The 19240-nt window shown below is 40.4% G+C and overlaps 2 protein-coding genes across 7 annotated transcripts; one reads left to right on the top strand and one right to left on the bottom strand.

Moving 5' to 3' along the window:
• Nucleotides 1-734: 734 nt before the first annotated feature.
• LOC140973440 (tyrosine decarboxylase 2) lies at nt 735-18935 on the top strand. 4 transcript variants are annotated; one of them, XM_073436224.1, is made up of 13 exons: nt 738-898; nt 1008-1128; nt 1296-1368; nt 1942-2172; nt 2678-2841; nt 3136-3276; nt 3995-4054; nt 15171-15335; nt 15828-15884; nt 16810-16874; nt 17588-17711; nt 18184-18321; nt 18617-18935. In XM_073436224.1, coding segments are annotated over exons 1-13 (1464 nt in total). In that variant the 5' UTR covers nt 738-896; the 3' UTR covers nt 18740-18935. The 4 variants fall into 4 exon arrangements, 3 of the variants coding, with proteins under 3 accessions (XP_073292326.1, XP_073292328.1, XP_073292325.1); XM_073436225.1 differs by lacking the exon at nt 18184-18321 and having other exon boundaries at nt 735-898; XR_012174629.1 differs by lacking the exon at nt 17588-17711 and having other exon boundaries at nt 736-898.
• Nucleotides 10458-13835, bottom strand: LOC140973439 (uncharacterized). 3 transcript variants are annotated; one of them, XM_073436222.1, is made up of 3 exons: nt 11795-12755; nt 11151-11689; nt 10458-11074 (listed from the first exon to the last, which is right to left on the bottom strand). In XM_073436222.1, the coding sequence occupies exons 1-3, from the start codon at nt 12654-12656 to the stop codon at nt 10490-10492; spliced, it is 1986 nt and encodes a 661-aa protein (XP_073292323.1). In that variant the 5' UTR covers nt 12657-12755; the 3' UTR covers nt 10458-10489. The 3 variants fall into 3 exon arrangements, with proteins under 3 accessions (XP_073292323.1, XP_073292322.1, XP_073292324.1); XM_073436223.1 differs by lacking the exon at nt 11795-12755 and adding an exon at nt 13823-13835 and having other exon boundaries at nt 10460-11074; XM_073436221.1 differs by having other exon boundaries at nt 11151-12755.
• Nucleotides 18936-19240: the final 305 nt, after the last annotated feature.

Below are 19240 nucleotides of genomic sequence, written 5' to 3'. Positions count from 1 at the left end.
AAAAATCAATCACCAAACATCAATTAACATTTATTAAAATTATTAACCTTTAAAAAAAATATAACGCAACATATATTTTTGTGACGAGGGTTGGCAGACCTCTACCCGTAGAAGATCATCCTAAAAAATCTCAACAGTAAAATCAATCACCAAAAATCAATCAATTAACATTTATTAAAATTATTAAAAAATATAATCAAACATATATTTTATTGGCGAGTGTACGCACACGACACTACCAAATTCAATATGGACGTATCATTTTTGACAAAACATCAGACAATGAACAATATGTGCCCGCACAATTGGCATTGGTATTGGACAAATTTCACTTTCAATTTCCTCGAAGGATTTGAAATCGATCAATGTCCATAAAACACACATCTTATCTCTGTACGACTTCGTTGCAGCAATTCAATTTTACAAAAGACAAAAACTTGTGTGAGACGGTCTCACGGGTCGTATTTTGTGAGAATGATATCTTATTTGGGTCATCCATTAAAAAATATTACTTTTTATACTAAGATTATTATTTTTTATTGTGAATATCGGTAGTGTTGACCCGTGTCACAGCTAAAGATTCGTGAGACCGTCTCACAAAATATACTTATCAACTTTAAAAAAACATATTTATTAATAAAATAGACTTTCGAAATTCAAAAAATTTACTTGTTTTACAAGTATGTTTTAACAGCTAAACATGTTTAATATAGCCGTAACAAAGGATAGCCTGCCTACACCACTCACTCGCCTGCCTACACCACTCAATTTTCCATATAAGTATGACTAAACCCAAACGATAAAATCATGAAATGGTCTATTGCTTGTTGCCGTAGGAAACTCAGAAATCGACCACTTTCGTACATTGTTCTTGCCGCTTTCTCAAATTATCAAACATGTATGGCGATTCTTGAGGACTTTTTTGTCCCGTCGTGGGTGTGTGCGTTCTTGAATGTGATTACTATGTGTTTGAAGTTGTTAACGTGGGTTTTTGTTTACTGTATCAGGGAAGGTGACATGAAGACGATGGATTCAGAACAGCTGAGGGAGTATGCACACAAGATGGTGGATTTCATTGCAGATTATTACAAGGATATTGAAACATTCCCTGTCCTTAGCCAAGTTCAGGTAGAACCATACCTTCACTCTTTCTTCCTTCAGTGGACTTCTCTGTCTTTGTTTGCATAAAGTAAATGAAGCAACAAGGCCAGGCCATTTAATTTCAAACAGCTGTGATACATACAAATTTTTGAACCAAAATATGGTCAGTTAATTAACTTATTTTCTTGATGTAGCCTGGTTATCTGCGGGAGCTTATTCCAGATTCTGCACCGGCTCGTCCCGACTCATTTCAAGATGTTCTGGATGGTAAAAAAGTAAAAAAAAATCTATTTTTATACACACAATATGTAGCCGGAAAAGGGTTTTACGTGGATCCTACAGTTGAACGTAATAGAAAAAGGCAAAGAAAACATAACATTTATGAACAAATGGGAGCAGAGTATTATTTAGCTAAATGCAAGCTTGAATCTTGTAGGACTTCCTCAAAAATGCCCGGACCTGGATTACTGAACGCCAAATTGGCTAAAACTCAATTTTATTTCTATCCTTGTTAGAGATGTTAGGTGTCCCATATCCGAGGAATTATGTTTTTGAAAGTTGTATATATAGACTTGGAACATTCTCCTTACTTGAGCTATCTTTAGGGGTGGAGTTATGCACGAGCGCATGAGGGTTTTGTGTTACATTTCTCACGTCGACTGAATTTAGTTTTTGTGAGCTGTATATATGGACTCATCATTTGAGCTATGGGTGAAGTTAAACTCAAGTCTATGATCTTTTCAAGATGTACGAGAGAATGATCACAGGAAATTGAAAAATTTAATGTTGTGTATGTATGCAGGTTAATGCCCACGATCTTGTGTTTCATTTTCAATGCAGATATCCGAGACAAAATCATACCAGGGGTCACCCATTGGCAAAGCCCAGAATACTTTGCATACTTTCCATCAAATAGCAGCATTGCAGGATTTTTGGGGGAAATGCTCAGTGCTGGTGTAAACGTGGTGGGATTTAGCTGGATAACTTCTCCTGCCGCAACAGAACTCGAAACAATAGTTATGGATTGGCTTGGCAAAGCACTTAAGCTACCTGATGCTTTCCTTTCAACAGGTATTCATATCACTTACTCATGCTTCAAGGACATTTTTGAATGTGATTGCTTAGAGAAGCTTTTTTCCTCCTAAAAGAAAGCAAGGAAAGTTATCTCATGGAAAAGTCCTACCTTTCAACAAAATTAGTTGAACTACAATTTTGTACAACCAAATATGCTCGATCTGTTTGCGAGGAGAAGAATTTGATTAAACAAAACTTTGTAAAATGATTGCTTTGGTTTTTTTTTTTTTTAATATAGGAAAACGCCAAACAAACCAGCAAGTGAAGTTGGACTTATGTAAAAACATATTTTGGTTCTTTTATGGAAAAATGATTTTCTAAACATCATCCTTTTATTTTTAAAGCTTGGTTCTGAAATCCTCATCTTGTTTTTTTATTTATTTATTAAAGTAGTATCGAAACCTTTTCTAACAACATGAATTATCTTTTTACATATAAAGAATTTTTATCTGCTTATTTTTTGCATTCGCAAAGTTGTTTATGATTGGGAGTCGAGTTCTAGGACACGGTGGTGGAGTGATACAGGGCACTGCGAGTGAATCAGTTTTGGTTGTGCTTTTGGCGGCTCGAGATAAAATTTTGAGAAAGGTTGGGGAAGATGCCATCAGAAAGCTTGTGGTGTATATCTCTGATCAAACTCATGCTTCTATGCAGAAAGCCTGCAAGGTGAATTGAATTTTTAATATAAGTTAAAACGTCTTCTAGTACATGTGATTATACTAGTCTATATTCCATGGTAATCTTAATAAGTTGGATAATAGACAGTAGTTTGCATGTTAACAATGTTTGATGGTTTTCAATGCTAGTACTTGCAAAACGAGTTAGCGATGCATTAATATTTTGGAAATACATATAACTGGAAAATCTTCGCTTAAAGCGTTTTGTTTATCAACTCATTGTGTAAACTCTGCTTATTTAACTCTTATTGATGCCAATTCTTTTGTTTTCTTTCTCTGACAGATTGGAGGAATTTTGCCTCGAAATATCCGGATTCTGGAAACAGATTCTTCCACCGAATATGCTCTTTCTCCTGAATTGTTAACCAAAACAATTTCACAGGACATAGCCTTGGGTTTAATTCCCTTATTCTTGTGTGCTACTGTAAGGAAACTAAGAAAAAAAATAAGATGGGAACTTCTTATGTTATATATTTACTGTTTTCTCCACTTGCTCAACTTGTTCTTCAATTTATTTTAGAGCAGTAGTTTTTGCATTGAGTGAGGACTCTGTTATGACTATTTATAATTTAACTAAAGCAAATCCTTAAACTCTAATTTGTGATTTTGTTGTGTAAAATACGAAGTGAAATGTCTTAAAGCACTGTCTCTTAAAGTATTGGCTACTACAGTTTTTTTAAGTGGTATGCGCTTTATTCTTCACAATTTTGGGGCAGATCTAATTCCTGTATTCAAAGATCACAGCCTGTTATGTTATCTCCTCACTTATGATCGGCTGTGGTGTTGCTTCTGCTAAGTGATTTTAAGGTATTTGAACTCATGACAGTTGACTGATGTTGGTTATACGAGAAGTGTAAAGTTTTCTCATAATTGTAAGTTTTGATATCAAAGAAATTCTTGTGTGAGTTTTGTAAGGTTTAGGTGTGTACCTGTTCAGCATCATGTAAAGTTGATAATTAGTAAGTCGACTTCACGAGAGCTTTGACATATAGTTTGCTTAATTACTCAAGAAACAACTATCTAGTCTAGAACGAAAAGGTTATTCTTGATCACCATCTATGAAAATGAATGCCACACTCAATTTTTTTTAAAGAATACTAAGAGTTTATTGCGAAAGAAACATCTTATCTTTTCATTGGCAGATTGGTACTACATCATCAGCAGCTGTAGATCCTCTGCTTGCATTGGGGAAGATTGCAAAGGTGAGTTTTGCACAGTACTGAGACATATTTACTTTTTTATGCTCCTGGAAAACATATATTCCGGTAGTTATTGATGGGTATTAGTCTAGAAAATTTTTTATGAATATTAGTTTGACCTAATTAAAAATTGATTAAGGTTGTAAAGATTGGTATGGGCCATTATTTAAGGAAAATAGGCTCAATAGAGAGTCTATGATATTCAAGCCTTTGACCCATCATGGAAATCTATAAATAGGAGCTATCTCTCTATTTTATGGGGGATGTACATTATCTCATTTTATGCTCCAAAAGTCTCTAGCTTTTGTGAGTACATATCTAGAGGTGTTTGCTAACTTAAGTGTTGGAGGATTTTTCTCCGGGTATCTCCCGACACCTCTAACATCATTTCGTGACATAGGTGGCGACCCCGAGATTTACTGGTGTAGACGCAAAAATAGCGGATATTTTCTCATAATAACGTGTTCACCCTGACTGATTGATCTCCCGAATTTCGTGCAGCATCAGTTTGGCGCCGTCTGTGGGAACCCTGCCACCTGATCACTGAGAATGCAAACACGGTCGCGTACGACTCATGATGCCCAAGAGGAGCATGGACGCCCTCCTCCAGCTCGCCCGCAGCATGAGGAGTTCCTGATCACGTCCGAGGTTCTGAAGGCATTGATGGAGTAAGCAGCATCTCGGGCTGCAGCCGAAGCCGTGGCGCAATACCTCGCGAATCGGCAGCAGGACAGAGAGAACAGGGGAGCGCACGGCGAAGGAGCCCATTCACATCATTCAGAGAGAATCGTGCGAGAAAAAGAGGTAGTCGGGACCAACGACGTGCCACCGACAAACCTAAAGAAGGGGACTGCACTTCAAGATGACGAGGCTCATAGCCATGCACCTCCTTCCCGTCAAGAACTCCACGCCAAGAAAGGAGATGAGGGTGCATTGGCAATTTTACCTTCACGACGTAGCCCTTTCACCACAGCCATACTAGCGGAAATGCTGCCGGTTGGATTAAAGATAGCAAACCTACCTGAGTATAAAGGAGAAGGGGATCCACAAGATCACCTCGACAAATTTTATGCAAAGGCGGACCTTTATGACATCAGCGACGTTGTTTACTGTAAAATCTTTCGAACTACCCTATCAGGACAGGCCCTCACTGGGTTCAACAAGCTACCCCCGGGGACAGTAGGCAGCCTGGAGGAACTCACCAGACGTTTTCTTCAACAATTCTCCATTAATAGAAAGTATCCCAAAACAGCATCTTATTTGTTCACCATAGTCCAAAGAGAGGGAGAGAGCCTGAGAGAGTTCGTACAGCGATTCACTCAGGCCGTTCATGAGGTCCCGCATGTCAATCACGATTTACTGGCAGGAATCATGCAGCAGAACCTCCGTCATCGGAGATTCAAAGAGTCAATAGCGGGAAAACCGCCGAATACTTTGGAAGAATTACTTGAAAGAGCAGAAAAGTACATTCGCATCGAAGAGGCTGTAGAACCTCGTTATCTTATGAAAAGAAAGAGAGATGATGAAAAATTCGGAATCAAGAAAGAAGAAAGACGAGTAACTCAAAGCCCTTGTCTCCAGCATATCCCGCTGAACTCACGCTTGACGGACATATTAGTGGTAGCCGAGAAGCAAGGTCTTTTGCAACCTCCTCGCCCTATGAAAGAGAACTCGAAAAGACAGCAATCTGACAAATACTGTCATTTTCACAAGAACAAAGGTCACGCCACAGAAGACAGTTTTATCCTGCGAGCAGAAATAGAGAAACTCATCAAGCGAGGATACTTGAGCAATTTCGTGGATAAGTCACGAAATCAGCAGGACAATAAGCGCCCGGAGTTCCAGCGCAAGCCCAACCCTCTGAAAGGACACGAAGACCAAGGGAAACTACCCGAAAGGATAGAGGAGAACCTGCTACGGGAGGAATCATCGCAGTAATTTCTGGAGGCCCGGCATGTGGGGATTCAAACAGGGCGAGAAAAACCTTGATTCGCGCAGCATTGCAAGAACTTCCATCTGCGATTAGTCACACACCGTGCTTAAGATAGTCCAGTCAAATGAAGATATGGTGTTCGGTGACAGTGACCTGGAGTTCCCTCGCAGTGAACACAATGACGCCCTAGTCATCTCCGCCACCATTTCCAATTTCTGGGTGAAAAAGATACTAGTGGATTCAGGAAGTTCTGCAGACATCATTTTTTATAGCGCCTTTGTAAAACTAGGAATTGACAATGCCCTATTAGCCCCGGTAAACACCCCTCTGGTTGGATTTGCGGGAGGTAGTTGAGGCATTGGGAGAGGTTACCCTTCCCCTTTCCTTGGGGTCTTACCCACTAAGGGCCACAAAGATGGTAAGGTTTCTCGTAGTGAAGTCTCCGTCAGCATACAACATTATTTTGGGACGACCTAGCTTAAATTTGTTTCAGGCGATAGGCTCTACGTATCACATGAAACTTAAGTTCCCCACACCCGAAGGAATAGGGGAGGCCACTGGTGATAGCCGATTGGCAAGAGAATGTCATGCCATCACCTTACAGGGGACAACAAGTCACCGAAAGAGGCTGGTTGCCCCAAAGGACTCATCACACAGAAGTAAGAAGAAGTTGGAGCATCATCCGGACAACAGCGAGGTTCATGTTGTTGAAAGCGAATTAGGAAGAGACGAGAGACTTAAAGCCGCAGAAATACTAAAGAGTATAGAAGTGATACCAGGAAATTCCGGGAGCAAGGTCAAGGTTGGAACGGGTTTACCATCTGATTTAGAAGAAGCCATGACAGCTCTTCTGAGAAGTAACGCAGATGTGTTTGCCTGGAAGGATGAAGCATTGCTCGGAATACCCCAGGATTATGCGCTTCACAATCTCAACGCAGATCCAAAGATAAAACCAGTTAAGCAAAAGAAAAGAACGTTCAGTCTGGAGAAGAGCAAACATATCAGTGAAGAAGTAGAGAAGCTATTAACAGCCAAGTATATCCGCCCAGTCATGTACCCGGAGTGGTTGTCAAATGTCGTGCTCGTTCCGAAGCTGGGCAACAAGTGGCGTTTGTGCATAGATTTCACTGATCTGAATAAAGCATGCCCTAAGGATCCTTTCCCGTTGCCAAGGATTGATTCATTGGTCGACTCCACCGCCGGATGCGAAATGCTCAGCTTCTTGGATGCATATCAAGGCTACAATCAGATTCGGCTAGCACTTGAAGATCAGGAAAAAACAAGCTTTGTAATAGATCGAGGGATTTACTGCTTCGAGGTGATGCCGTTCGGATTAAAGAACGCAGGGGCAACTTACCAACGGTTGGTAAACAAGATGTTTGAAAAAACAATCGGGCGCAAGATGGAAGTGTATATAGACGACATGCTTGTCAAGAGCATACGGGCTTCGACCCACACCGAAGATCTCAAAGAATGCTTTGGCATTCTGAGAAAGTATAAAATGAAGTTAAACCCCGAAAAGTGCACATTTGGGGTCGGAGGGGGGAAATTCCTAGGTTATATGGTCTCAGTTAGAGGGATAGAAGCTAATCCCGAGAAGATCAATGCAGTTTTGAACATGTCCCCTCCGAAGACATTGAAAGGGATACAAGAGTTAACAGGACGGATCGCCGCTCTTAATCGATTCATCTCTCGGTCGGTAGATAAAGGCCTACCATTCTTCAAAGTGCTTAGACAAAGAAGTAGATTCAAATGGACAGACGAGTGTCAGCAAGCCTTCAACAGCTTGAAAAAGTACTTGACCACACCACCCTTACTTGTAAAACCATGTGGAGGAGATACGTTGTTTCTTTATCTAGCAGTCTCAGCCGAAGCAGTCAGTGCAGTGCTAACATTAGAGGAAGGGCGCGAGCATAAGCCAGTATATTATGTGAGCAAAACATTGCAGGGAGCAGAACTTCGATACACCAATATCGAAAAACTGGCCCTGGCGCTAGTCACTGCATGAAGGAAACTACGTCCTTACCTCCAATCACATCAGGTAGTTGTGTTGACCAACCATCCCTTGAAGAAGGTACTCTCCAGCCCTGAGGCATCCGGTAGGATGGTCAAATGGGCGGTGGAGTTGAGCTAGTACAGCTTGGAGTACCAACCGCGCCCAGCAGTCAAGGCCCAGGTTCTGGTAGATTTCATAGTGGAAATGGAGATAATGGGGGCAGAATGTTCCAGCCCCGCTTGGACACTTTTTGTTGATGGATCTTCCACCGCATCAGGAAGTGGAGCTGGGATATTATTAGAAAATCCTCAGGATGACAAGTTTCAGTATTCCATAAGGCTTCAATTTTCGACAACAAATAACGAAGAAGAATACGAGGCTATTATAGCAAGATTAAAGCTAGCTTTAGCCGCAGGAGCGAGAAGGTTGATAGCGCACAGTGACTCCCAGCTTGTTGTTAACCAACTTCAAGGGACTTACGTGGCTAAGGAGGAGAAGATGGCCAAATATGTGCTCCGGGTTAATGAGTTGCTCTCACGTCTAGAAAACTATAAGGTAAAGCAGGTACCCAGGGCCCAGAATGAAGTAGCAGATAGGCTAGCCAAGATGGCGAGTTTTATGGCAAATATTGACAGTAGAAGGGTCACCTTTCTAGCAATTACTAAGGAAGATGCGGAGGGACCAACTCTTGACATTCTGTGCGCTGAAGAGGGTGAACCAAGCTGGAAAGATTAAATCATCAGTTTCTTGATGCAAGGACGCCTGCCACAAGATCCCTCTACAGCCCGAAAGCTTCGGATAAGAGCTGCTCGATTTACAATAATAGATAATGAGTTGTACAAGAGATGCTACTCCTTACCGTACTTGAAGTGTCTTGCTCCCAGTAATGCTAATTACGTACTTCGAGAGATTCACGAAGGAGTTTGTGGGAATCATTTAGGAGGAAGGGCATTGGCCGGAAAAGCTCTGTGACAAGGATATTTCTGGCCTACAATGAGGCGTGACGCAGAAAAGTTGGTAAGACATTGTCATGCATGCCAAGAACACGCAAATATCAATCATCAGCCAGCTACGCTCTTACAACCCTTGGAGAGCCCCTTGCCTTTCGTGCAATGGGGAATGGATATCGTGGGACCATTTCCAATAGCTTCTGGGCAGAGAAAGTTCCTTCTCGTTGCCGTCGATTACTTCACGAAGTGGGTAGAAGTTGAACCTTTAGCTAAGATAGCTGAAAGAGACATAATAAACTTTGCGTGGAAGAATATAATCTGTAGGTTTGGAATACCACAAGCCTTCGTCTCGGATAATGGAGCACAATTCTCAGGTTTTAAGTTAAGAAAGTGGTGTAAGGGGTTTTCCATCAAGCAATTCTTCACTTCCGTAGGAAACCCCCAAGCAAATGGACAAACTGAAGTGACAAATCGTACTATCTTGCAGCACCTCAAAACCCTATTAGGTGCAGCCAAAGGCAAATGGGTGGATGAACTGCCGAGTGCCCTCTGGGCTTATAGGACTACGTCACGCACCTCTACCGGAGAATCACCCTTCAACTTGGTTTATGGGGCAGAGGCAGTGGCTCCCGCAGAAATAGGAGAACCTTCCATGAGAGTCCAGAATTATACTCTAGCGGATAATGAAAAAGCAATGAGGTTATCTTTGGATCTCGTGGACGAGCTTAGGGAAGAGGCATCACTCCGTGCAGAAAGATGTAGAGCGCAAATGGCCAGAGCATACAATAACAAGGTTAAGCATTGATCATTTCAAGTAGGGGACTTAGTCTTGAGGAGGACAGAAATCTTGCGACCAGTAGGTAAACTTGATCCGAAATGGGAAGGCCCGTACAAAGTGATCGAGATAATCAAAGGAGGAGCATATCGTCTTCAGCAACCAGAAGGGAAGAACTTACCAAGAACATGGAACATTGCGAACTTAAAGAAATTCTACGTATAGATTGCGTGTTTCTATTTGTTTTTACTTAAAGAACCATCAGTGGCAAGATGTTGTTTCCGCAGTTACCTTTATCAATAAATTTAAAAGTTTTTCCTTGCATTTATCATCTTATCGTTTTATTTAATTAAAGACCCATGTAAAAAAAAATGTAATACATGCAAAAGTCATCACAAGACCCAAGATGTCACAGAGAGCCACCCAAGCATAAGAGGCTTGGCCAGCCCAGTGGGAAAGTGCTCAGACATTGTAAGGGGTCACCAAAATAGAGTCCCGGGATACCTACACCTCATCGCTAGGGTAAGGACTTCCCGTCGAGACCATAAAGGCTTAATTATGCCTAAATTCATATTCAACTAAGCAACAAGCATAAAGTACGATCGATAGAGAACATAAAATAATGTCCAGATGACATAGTAATCAAAATAAACCACGACTGAATAAAATAGTTGCGCGAAAAAGAGATCTCAGAATAAAGGTCAGCCAAGTCTAGTGGCAAAGCAACAACTCGTACTACTCATAAAAAAAAAAAGAAATAACCTAGCTCACGAAAAGGCAAAAATCATCCATCCTCGATAGCTTCGTCAGCCGGGAGCAAGTGCAGCGCACCAATGACCTCGCAGTCAGCGTCCCCCGCTGGGGGAAACTCTGGCAGAGGGTCAATTTGAGCGGTGTCATCCAACTCTGGCACATGAGGTGAAATCTTCATAACCACCTCCTCAGGAACCAAGCCTGTCAAACGGAGCTGGCGACGACAGTCTCGCACCACCTCATCATGGAGACCAAAAGCGTGACTATAAACCTCATCAGCATAGGCCGGAGAAGCACGAAAGGCTGCTAGTGCTTTCTCCTCAACACCGGTCACAAAAGACTTCCCCGTCTTAGAAGCCAAGAACATCCCGCCAGTCTTCACCTCGGTATGGTGCTTATCATAGAGGGAACCAAGCTCTTTACGCAGTTCCTCGTCATCTCTGGTCTTTTCTTCACATTTCTTTGTCAAGCAAGAAAGATCATCTTGGAACTTCATGTTCTCTGATCTAAGGCGTTCATTTTCTTCCTTTAAATGGGAAAGCTCTCGACGAAATCGAGCCTCCTCAGCTCGACCTCTCTCCTCTCGAGCCTGGTAATCACAGGCCAGAGACACAACCTGAGAAGCAAGAAACAATTGGTTACATCACATAAACAATCCCTGCAGACAAGGCACTGAGGGACGAGGAAAGCACCTGGCAACCTATCAAGGCCAGAGAGTGGGATAGAGCAGCAGGTGTTTGAGGTACCAGATGGGCAATGTCATAGTCACATAGCATCTCCCTCCCCTTTCTCCATCCCATATCAGGATCGTCTATATCCCAAAAGGACCCCACTCTCTCTTTAGCATTAACTCCTTCCAAGAATAGAGAGTTCTTCCGAGGGACTCGAGAAGACTTTACCGGATCTCCGCGACCTTTCTTAAAGTTTGGCGGGGTGGCCACTTCACCCTTCCTCTTGCCATCGTCGTGTCCTCTAGTACACTGGTCCTTTCTTTGATCGACACCAGCTCCGGGAGCATGGCTGTCAGTCGACATAGGATGAGGCCCCTGGCGGCCTTGAGAACTAGACCCTCCTCCACGACCAGACTGGGGGTGCGACCCCGAGGTAGGAATAGAAGATCGAGGAGCGGGAGTGTAGCGCCGGTCATCAACTCTTTTCTTCTCTCCGGTAGAAGGAGGCCTCCTCATAGTGTCTTCGCGAGCTTGAAGGATGGCCAAGTTCAAGCGCAACCCTACAAGAAAAGTAGGGGGCAATGAGGCATCAAAAGTCCATAAATCAAACGTAAAGCGAACATCAACGATTTGCAAGAAGACAATTAGAGCAAGAAAAAGGATACCGCGGGCCAACAAACTCTTAGGATCAAATAAATCATCAAAAAACCCCATGGTTTGACACTGAACTTGCAAGTGTCGATGAATCATTCTCATTTTCACAATACTACAACTAGAGCTCCAAGTTGAAGGTATGTCCCACCCACTATCCTTTACAAAAAGAAAATGGGACCGCCAATTCCCTCGAGTCGAGCGTAGTCTGACCATAAACTTGCAACCAGCACGAGGTTGAAAATAAACGGAGTAGTCAGGCCTAAGGCATCGCACTGAGAAAAGAGAATGGAACAGAGAAGTAGTAGCCTGAATTTGAAACTCGTTTGCTCGATGACAGAATCCCAGAAAATAAGTAATTGAGTTTGGGGACAATTGACTGAAGCTTACACCTAAGGTACGAGTCACCTCGACTAGTAAGGAATGAGGAGGGATAGAAAAACCACTATTAAAATGGGCTAGGGTCACGGTGAAATACTCTGCGGGTGGGTTGTGATAAGAATCCCCCAGTCCAGGAGCCTTAAACGTATAGTCAGATGAAATTTCCAGTTTACCACTCAAGCACTCCACATCCCGAGGAGTCAGAAGGCTCCGATCTAGGTCCCCAGGAATAACTTCTCGTTCAGGATTATCGCCAAACGAGGGACCATGAAGGCGAGGTAAAGACACTTGGGGGATGGAAGTGGAACAACTTTCAAGTTCATCTATTAAATCATCATCACCCAAAGAACCCAAGTCACCAAGAAGGGTCAGATCACCCAAAGAACCCAAATCGCTCAAGAGGGACGGAGTGTCAGAGTGGTAGGAGTAAGTATCTGAAGCCTCGTCCCAGCTGAAATCACTCGAAAGGGGAGATTTGTGTATGCGACTAGACATTAATAAGGAGTACTCCTTACCACGAAGCGCACACCCTGCAAGAAGTTTTAAAATTTATCAGCTACCCCGAGAGAAGTAGCGTCAGGCACACAACCCATATTATTTTGCAAATATTATTCATTACCCCAACACAAATCAACCCAGCCCAATCCTTAGCCCAAATCACCCCAACCCAAATCCATTCCACAAACAATCCCTAGCCCAATTCAACCCAACCCAAATCCATTCCACAAATCAACCCAGCCCAATCCCTAGCCCAAATAACCCCAACCCAAATCCATCCCACAAACAATCCCTAGCCCAAATCACCCCAACCCAAATCCATTCCACAAATCAACCCAACCCAATCCCTAGCCCAAATCACCCCAACCCAAATCCATTCCACAAATAATCCCAACCCAATCCCTGGCCCAAACCACCCCAACCCAATCCCATTGCACAAAACTACCCAACCCAACTCTTGGAACAAGTCACCCCAGCCCAAACCCAAGCTGCACCCTCACATTTACCATGCCGAAAGGTCCCATTAAAACCAAAAATACTATTTTCAAGCACAAGCAAGTGAATAGCAGGGAGGAGGAAAAATATTAATTTTAGAAAAATTCATTTAAAAAATGTGAACAAATATGTTAAGGAGAATAAAAAATTCAAATAAATCCTCGGTTGAACCATAAACACGGGGAGCACATCAGAATGTGGCATCCCTGAACCAAACTAAACCAAGAAAATAGCAGTTTCTCCAAAATCAAACAGCAAAGACATCCCCAGCCCAACCAAGAACCATCGCACAAGTGTCATTCCTCAAATAGCAGCTATTTCCTTTATGTGAACACCAACAGAAAACAAGGAAGTGTGCAAAGCAAGCCACCATTTTTGGAAAACTTGAGCGATTTACAGGTCACAAGGCACTTATGATTCCGATCGGTTTGCAGAAGAGAAGAGCACCATGAAGAGGATGGTATCGCCGGAGCTTTCAGTCATTTCTCCACCAAGGTCAGAACAAGGCGTCGTGGTCGAAGAGTTTCATGGTGGCTCACAAAATTACAAAAGTAAACCAAATAGAAGGGAGAAGAGAGACGATTGTTTCATGAAGCACACATTCAAAAAATAAAAGAAAAGCAAGAATAATGACTCATAAAGAAAGAAAACAGAGCAAAAGGTAATACCTGACATGGCGGCGGGGAAGTATGGAGAGGAATGAGACGTGTGGGACCCTTGTGTAGGGAGGTAGGGTTTCACCTAGTGGCAGAATTAAAATGAAGAATAAAACGAATTTGCTGTTAATTTATTATATTTTATTTTATTTGGGGCATGGGAGAAAACTTTTTCTTCGGTTAAATTAATGCTCTCGATCACCTTCAGTAAAGTGTAAGTGTTCGAGAGTGGGGGGCTTATGATGGGTATTAGTCTAGAAATTTTTTTATGAATATTAGTTTGACATAATTAAAAATTGATTAAGGTTGTAAAGATTGGTATGGGCCATTATTTAAGGAAAATAGGCTCAATAGAGAGCCCATGATATTCAAGCCTTTGACCCATCATGGAAGTCTATAAATAGGAGCTATCTCTCTATTTTATGGGGGATGGACATTATCTCATTTTATGCTCCAAAAGTCTCTAGCTTTTGTGAGTACATATCTAGAGGTGTTTGCTAACTTAAGTGTTGGAGGATTTTTCTCCGGGTATCTCCCGACACCTCTAACATCATTTCGTGACATAGGTGGCGACCCCGAGATTTACTGGTGTAGACGCAAAAATAGCGGATATTTTCTCATAATAACGTGTTCACCCTGACTGATTGATCTCCCGAATTTCGTGCAGCATCAGTTATGTTATCCGTTCAAGTGGCAGCATCATGAGAGAGGCTGTTATTCATACAGGCTCAATTTTTTGGAACACTTTGAAGCAAGAGGTCTCATATGCTCATAAACTTCTCCCCTAACGATCTACTAATTCCCATGTTTTTATCGAACTCAACAGTAATCTAGCAAGTAACCCTTTGTAAAATTCCCGGCTTGAGATTAAAATGCTGATTTTCAAAATACTGGGATCCATTCCTTTTGAAATATTAAATCTTGTTTTAATCACTCTAGCATGTCTCTCAAGTTCAGAGATAGCCCCTCCACTAAATTCTTCAGTATTCCTATCTGTTAATAATTTCTCAAGTTTGTGGTATTATTCAACCTGTTAAAGCACCCATAGTTTTAATATCAATCTATATCATTGAGAAACGGAAAAGGCATCACCCGTGGAGACAGAATTTGGTGTACTAAGTCAAGCAGGCTTCACTTTGATTTAGTTCATTTTGTTGGTGAGGTTAGTTTAGATAGCAAATTGCTTGAGTTAAAAGTCTGAAAGTGGTCGACTAGAAAAAGTTACAAAAACTCTTACTACATGGTAAGAATCTGTCCCGTTCTGATAGATTTCATTATTACTCATAAAGATGGGTCATCTTAAATCTTATCATTACAAAAAGGATAAAAGCACTTCTATTGCATGCATGACAACATACAGAGTAATGGGCTATGGTTTCACGTGGATGCTGCTTATGCTGGAAGTGCTTGTATCTGCCCAGAGTTTCGTCCCTACTTAGATGGAGTTGAGGAAGCTGACTCTTTTAACATGAATGCGCACAAGTTTTTTTTGACCAATTTTGATTGCTCGGCTCTTTGGGTGAAGGTATACTTTCCAATTTATTATTCTTGAATTATTTGTAATTCCAGCCATTTCTCACACTGTGGCATGAAAAATAATTCCATTTTTTGGTTTGAGACGAGGTGTGGAAAGCAACTACGGAGACATAAATTATATTAACCGATATCGGTATCTACATATATGCTAATTTCTCCTCTATGAAATTTCTTAGGAGGTGCTGATCAGTTATATCCTTTTCTTTATTGTCCCGGATTTTTATTAGTCTATGATGCTAAAACATTCTAAACTAGCTCATTATTTTTCATATCAAATATATTTGTTATGCAACAGAGTGCTAGTGTTCTGATATTTACATACACGCTGCTTCGGAATCAACCGATTCTTTAAATAAACTCTTTATCATTGCAAAACCATCAATACTCGGTCGCGAATACCTGAAGTTTAGTGCTTCATGAGCTATCAATTCTCTTCTATTGCTGGGACTGAACTGCATTATGACTAATTAAATGTTAACAGGAAAGAAATGCACTCATCCACTCACTCTCAACAAAGGCAGAGTACCTAGAGAACAAAGTGAGTACTTTAACATACTGCCATTATATTTTTGTAATTTGTAGTGATATTCTGTTGCAATATGAATGTCTTTGTTATGCTCTTCAACATTTGGTAGCCTTGTTAAGGTGAATTGTTGATATAGCAATACCTGGAATGGCCTGGCTGTCAGATTCCTAAGAGGTAAAAACTATTTGGAAAGTTCAGGGTATGTTTAGCTTTGTTTTTCAAAGAAACGTGTTCTAATACGTAAAAACAGGAAAAAAAAATTATTTTCACATCTGCCAACGTTGATCATTGATTTAATTCAAAATTTTCACCCTTCCTAATATGTAAATTAACACAATACAATATATTTTAAAATTTTTATATGCTAGTAAAAAAAATGACCGCTAAAGTAAATTTTGAATTTTCTAAAAACATATCCAAATTACACTTCATTCTTCAATGCAGTTTTCAAAAACCCATTTTCTCAAAACAAAACTCCAGAAACACTTTAAACAAAAGTCAAAACGAAACATAACCTCAATTTTTCGTTTACTGTTGTCTTTACCTTTTTTTTATACAGAAAATTAATGTTCATGCTGTAAAGCATAGAACAGAAATTCATCATCTGGATGGACATCCTCCCTTGTTCAAGTGTTAGTTTGAACCGCAATATATCGTGTTTCTTCATGTTTATTTTCTGGATGATGGTGGAAATTTGCTAGAAGTTCGAAAGAAATTGGATTCCTTTGTAATAGTGTAAGATGTTGTTCTCATTTGTTACTTCATTAGGATTATGTGGGTGCATCTTAAATATGCATTTAATGTAATTTGTTTCAATTAATTTTGCTTGGGAGAGTGATTTTTACATGTTGAGAGCTATTATCTCACACTTTGTGATGTATCATGTTGCATTGATTCTTGTCAAGTATGCATTGTAATTTATCTGACTGATTTTCAGGCTTCTCAAGAAAACATGGTCGTGGATTACAAAGATTGGCAAATTCCTTTGGGACGCAGATTCAGGTATTTGTTGCAAATTCATTTTAACTACTGTCAATTGCCTAAGATGATCTAAACAAATTATTTAGTTTTCATAATTCATAGGTGAAGAACATTTGAATCGTTGGTATATCGATATATATTTATTGTTGAGGGTTTTGCTCGTTAAAAGTCCTACTCCGGAAAACATAGAGAGGTCATTTGAAGACACAAAAGACCTCATTTTGATGTCAGTTTAACAGTTGAACTAATACTAGATGTAAATTGTCCGTACAAGTAGAGCAAGAATTCCAATCAATAGTCAAATAACTGAAACAAGCCCTCTGCCCAATAAGCTCCTGTGTAAGTATGTGATTTTTTCTGTCACAAGAGGCAGGAATGCTTATTCTCACTTATGTTAATTCCATGTAAGGGTAAACCAAGTCTAAGAAATTTTCCTATTAAAAAGAATATGAAGTATTAATATTAATAAGCCGCAGAAAAGGCATAATTAAGTTTTTTCAATAGTTGATGAACGATGTTACATGATTCTGTTATGATCATGTGTTATAATTCATGATTTCATCCTTTATGTAGGCCTGAAATCTTAATCGTATGTTGCTTGTTCAGATTCATCACATCCATTACATAAGAAATGACACTATGCTGCTGTATAAGCAGTTGTTTTGTGGTCCTCCTCTAATGCTTTGGCGCAAATCTATGGTCGCCATGTACCTAATATTAAATATTTGTCACAGATCTCTGAAGCTATGGATGGTGTTCAGACTTTATGGGTTGGAAAACTTGCAAGTTTATATAAGAAATCGTATTGAACTGGCTAGGAAGTTTGAAGATCTTGTTAAAAACGACGCAAGATTTGAGGTAATGATACTGCAAGGGGATTTATTTTTTATGTCCAGAGGTCCTTGTTGATATCAGCGCTGAGAATACCGGTAGCGGATAGAGAGGGGGACAGTACAGTAAAAATATATGTCAGTCGTTCCAAACTTGGTAGTATTTTAATTATTTACCCCCTTGGAAAGGTTTTTGACTCCGCAACTGCTGCATACTGATGAATAATGAGAGCCAATAGATACACGACTTTCTATATTCTTCCAAGCAAACTTCTTACCCTCAATGAAAAGTTAAACTGTTCCCAGAAGCCTAATAGGGGCATCGGATAGAGCAATCTTCTAGGCATCTTTGGTTTATGAAGGAATCTTTCTGCAGTTTTGAGTGGCTTAAAACCTTTTCTTCACATCATATATAATCTGGAAACTAACAACTTGAATTTAGTTTGGTTTAGATGTGGAAAACCCAAGCAATATTGATTATGTGCTACACAAATATGCAGATTTCAGCCACTCGACTTTTTTCTCTAGTATGCTTTCGCTTGGTTCCTCCACATAACAATGAAGAGCTGGGAAACAAATTGAACCGTGAGCTACTAGATGCAGTTAACTCAACTGGAAAATTATTCATCTCTCACACGGTATTCAATGCTATTATGATAACTGTATTAAGCATTAATATTATTGGTGGGTCACTTTACATGAGTACATTGGAACAGTGCACAAGTTCAAACCTACACAATCCCCGTCACACACCACATGCATGTGTACATGTGGGATACTGATTTTGGCTATATATCTCCAGTCTCTAATTCATACATAAAAAGCGAGTGGTATAAAACAAACCCCACCCCAGTCACAAATGAAAGGCAAGTGATTTTGTTACCTTGTCCTCAGAGTGAGAATTAATCTCAACTTTTATGTTCCCGTGTTTAGGTCCTGTCGAACAAGTACATACTCCGGTTTGCAGTGGGAGCTCCGTTGACCGAAGAGAGGCACGTCTTTGCTGCTTGGGAGATGTTACAAGAAAAGGCTTATGCTCTACTGAAACGTTTGTAGAAGAAGGTTGTTTTCTGAGATCTATTCATCGTTGATGAGTTTAGGGAATGCTATGTCCTGTTGATTGGGAATCCTTTATTGTTTGTTCTATTTATATATCTTGATGCTATTTTGATTGTTACAATAAAAGCCTTTGTACTCTTCTCTAACAAGTAAATTGGACTATGTTATTGTTATCATACGCATTTCTCTAGTATGCTATATGTTGCGATAAAAAATTCACACCCAATAAAATATATCGAACCGATAATCACGATTCAATTTCTTCAATGAAACCAAACCGGACCACCCCACCCCAAAATATAAGTGTGTATCAAAGAAAAATGATGAGATGACTTCTCCTAAGACAAAGACACTATGAGACTCAAGTCAGCATAGAATTTGAGAGAAAATAAAAATAATTGCATAAGAAAGGTATAGATAATCGCATAACTTAAAAAGGGTTATGAGCCCTTTATTCATTGGCGAAGAATTCCAATGAATATGAAATTTTGTAATATA

Source organism: Primulina huaijiensis, chromosome 3, assembly GCF_012295235.1.
Source record: "Primulina huaijiensis isolate GDHJ02 chromosome 3, ASM1229523v2, whole genome shotgun sequence".
Taxonomy (NCBI): Eukaryota; Viridiplantae; Streptophyta; class Magnoliopsida; order Lamiales; family Gesneriaceae; genus Primulina; species Primulina huaijiensis.
The sequence above is the reverse complement of the archived record's forward strand: the minus strand, read 5'-3'. Positions and strand labels throughout refer to the sequence as shown.

Bases quoted from the DNA above. Each gene is read 5' to 3' on its own strand.
- LOC140973439 (XM_073436221.1), bottom strand. From the start codon at position 12,656: ATGTCTAGTCGCATACACAAATCTCCCCTTTCGAGTGATTTCAGCTGG. The intron at 11,075-11,150 runs GTGCTTTCCTCG...CTTGCTTCTCAG, and splicing joins TGGCCTTGATAGGTTGCCAG to GTTGTGTCTCTGGCCTGTGA.
- LOC140973440 (XM_073436224.1), top strand. The intron at 2,173-2,677 runs GTATTCATATCA...GTCGAGTTCTAG, and splicing joins TGATGCTTTCCTTTCAACAG to GACACGGTGGTGGAGTGATA. The intron at 2,842-3,135 runs GTGAATTGAATT...TTTCTCTGACAG, and splicing joins CTATGCAGAAAGCCTGCAAG to ATTGGAGGAATTTTGCCTCG.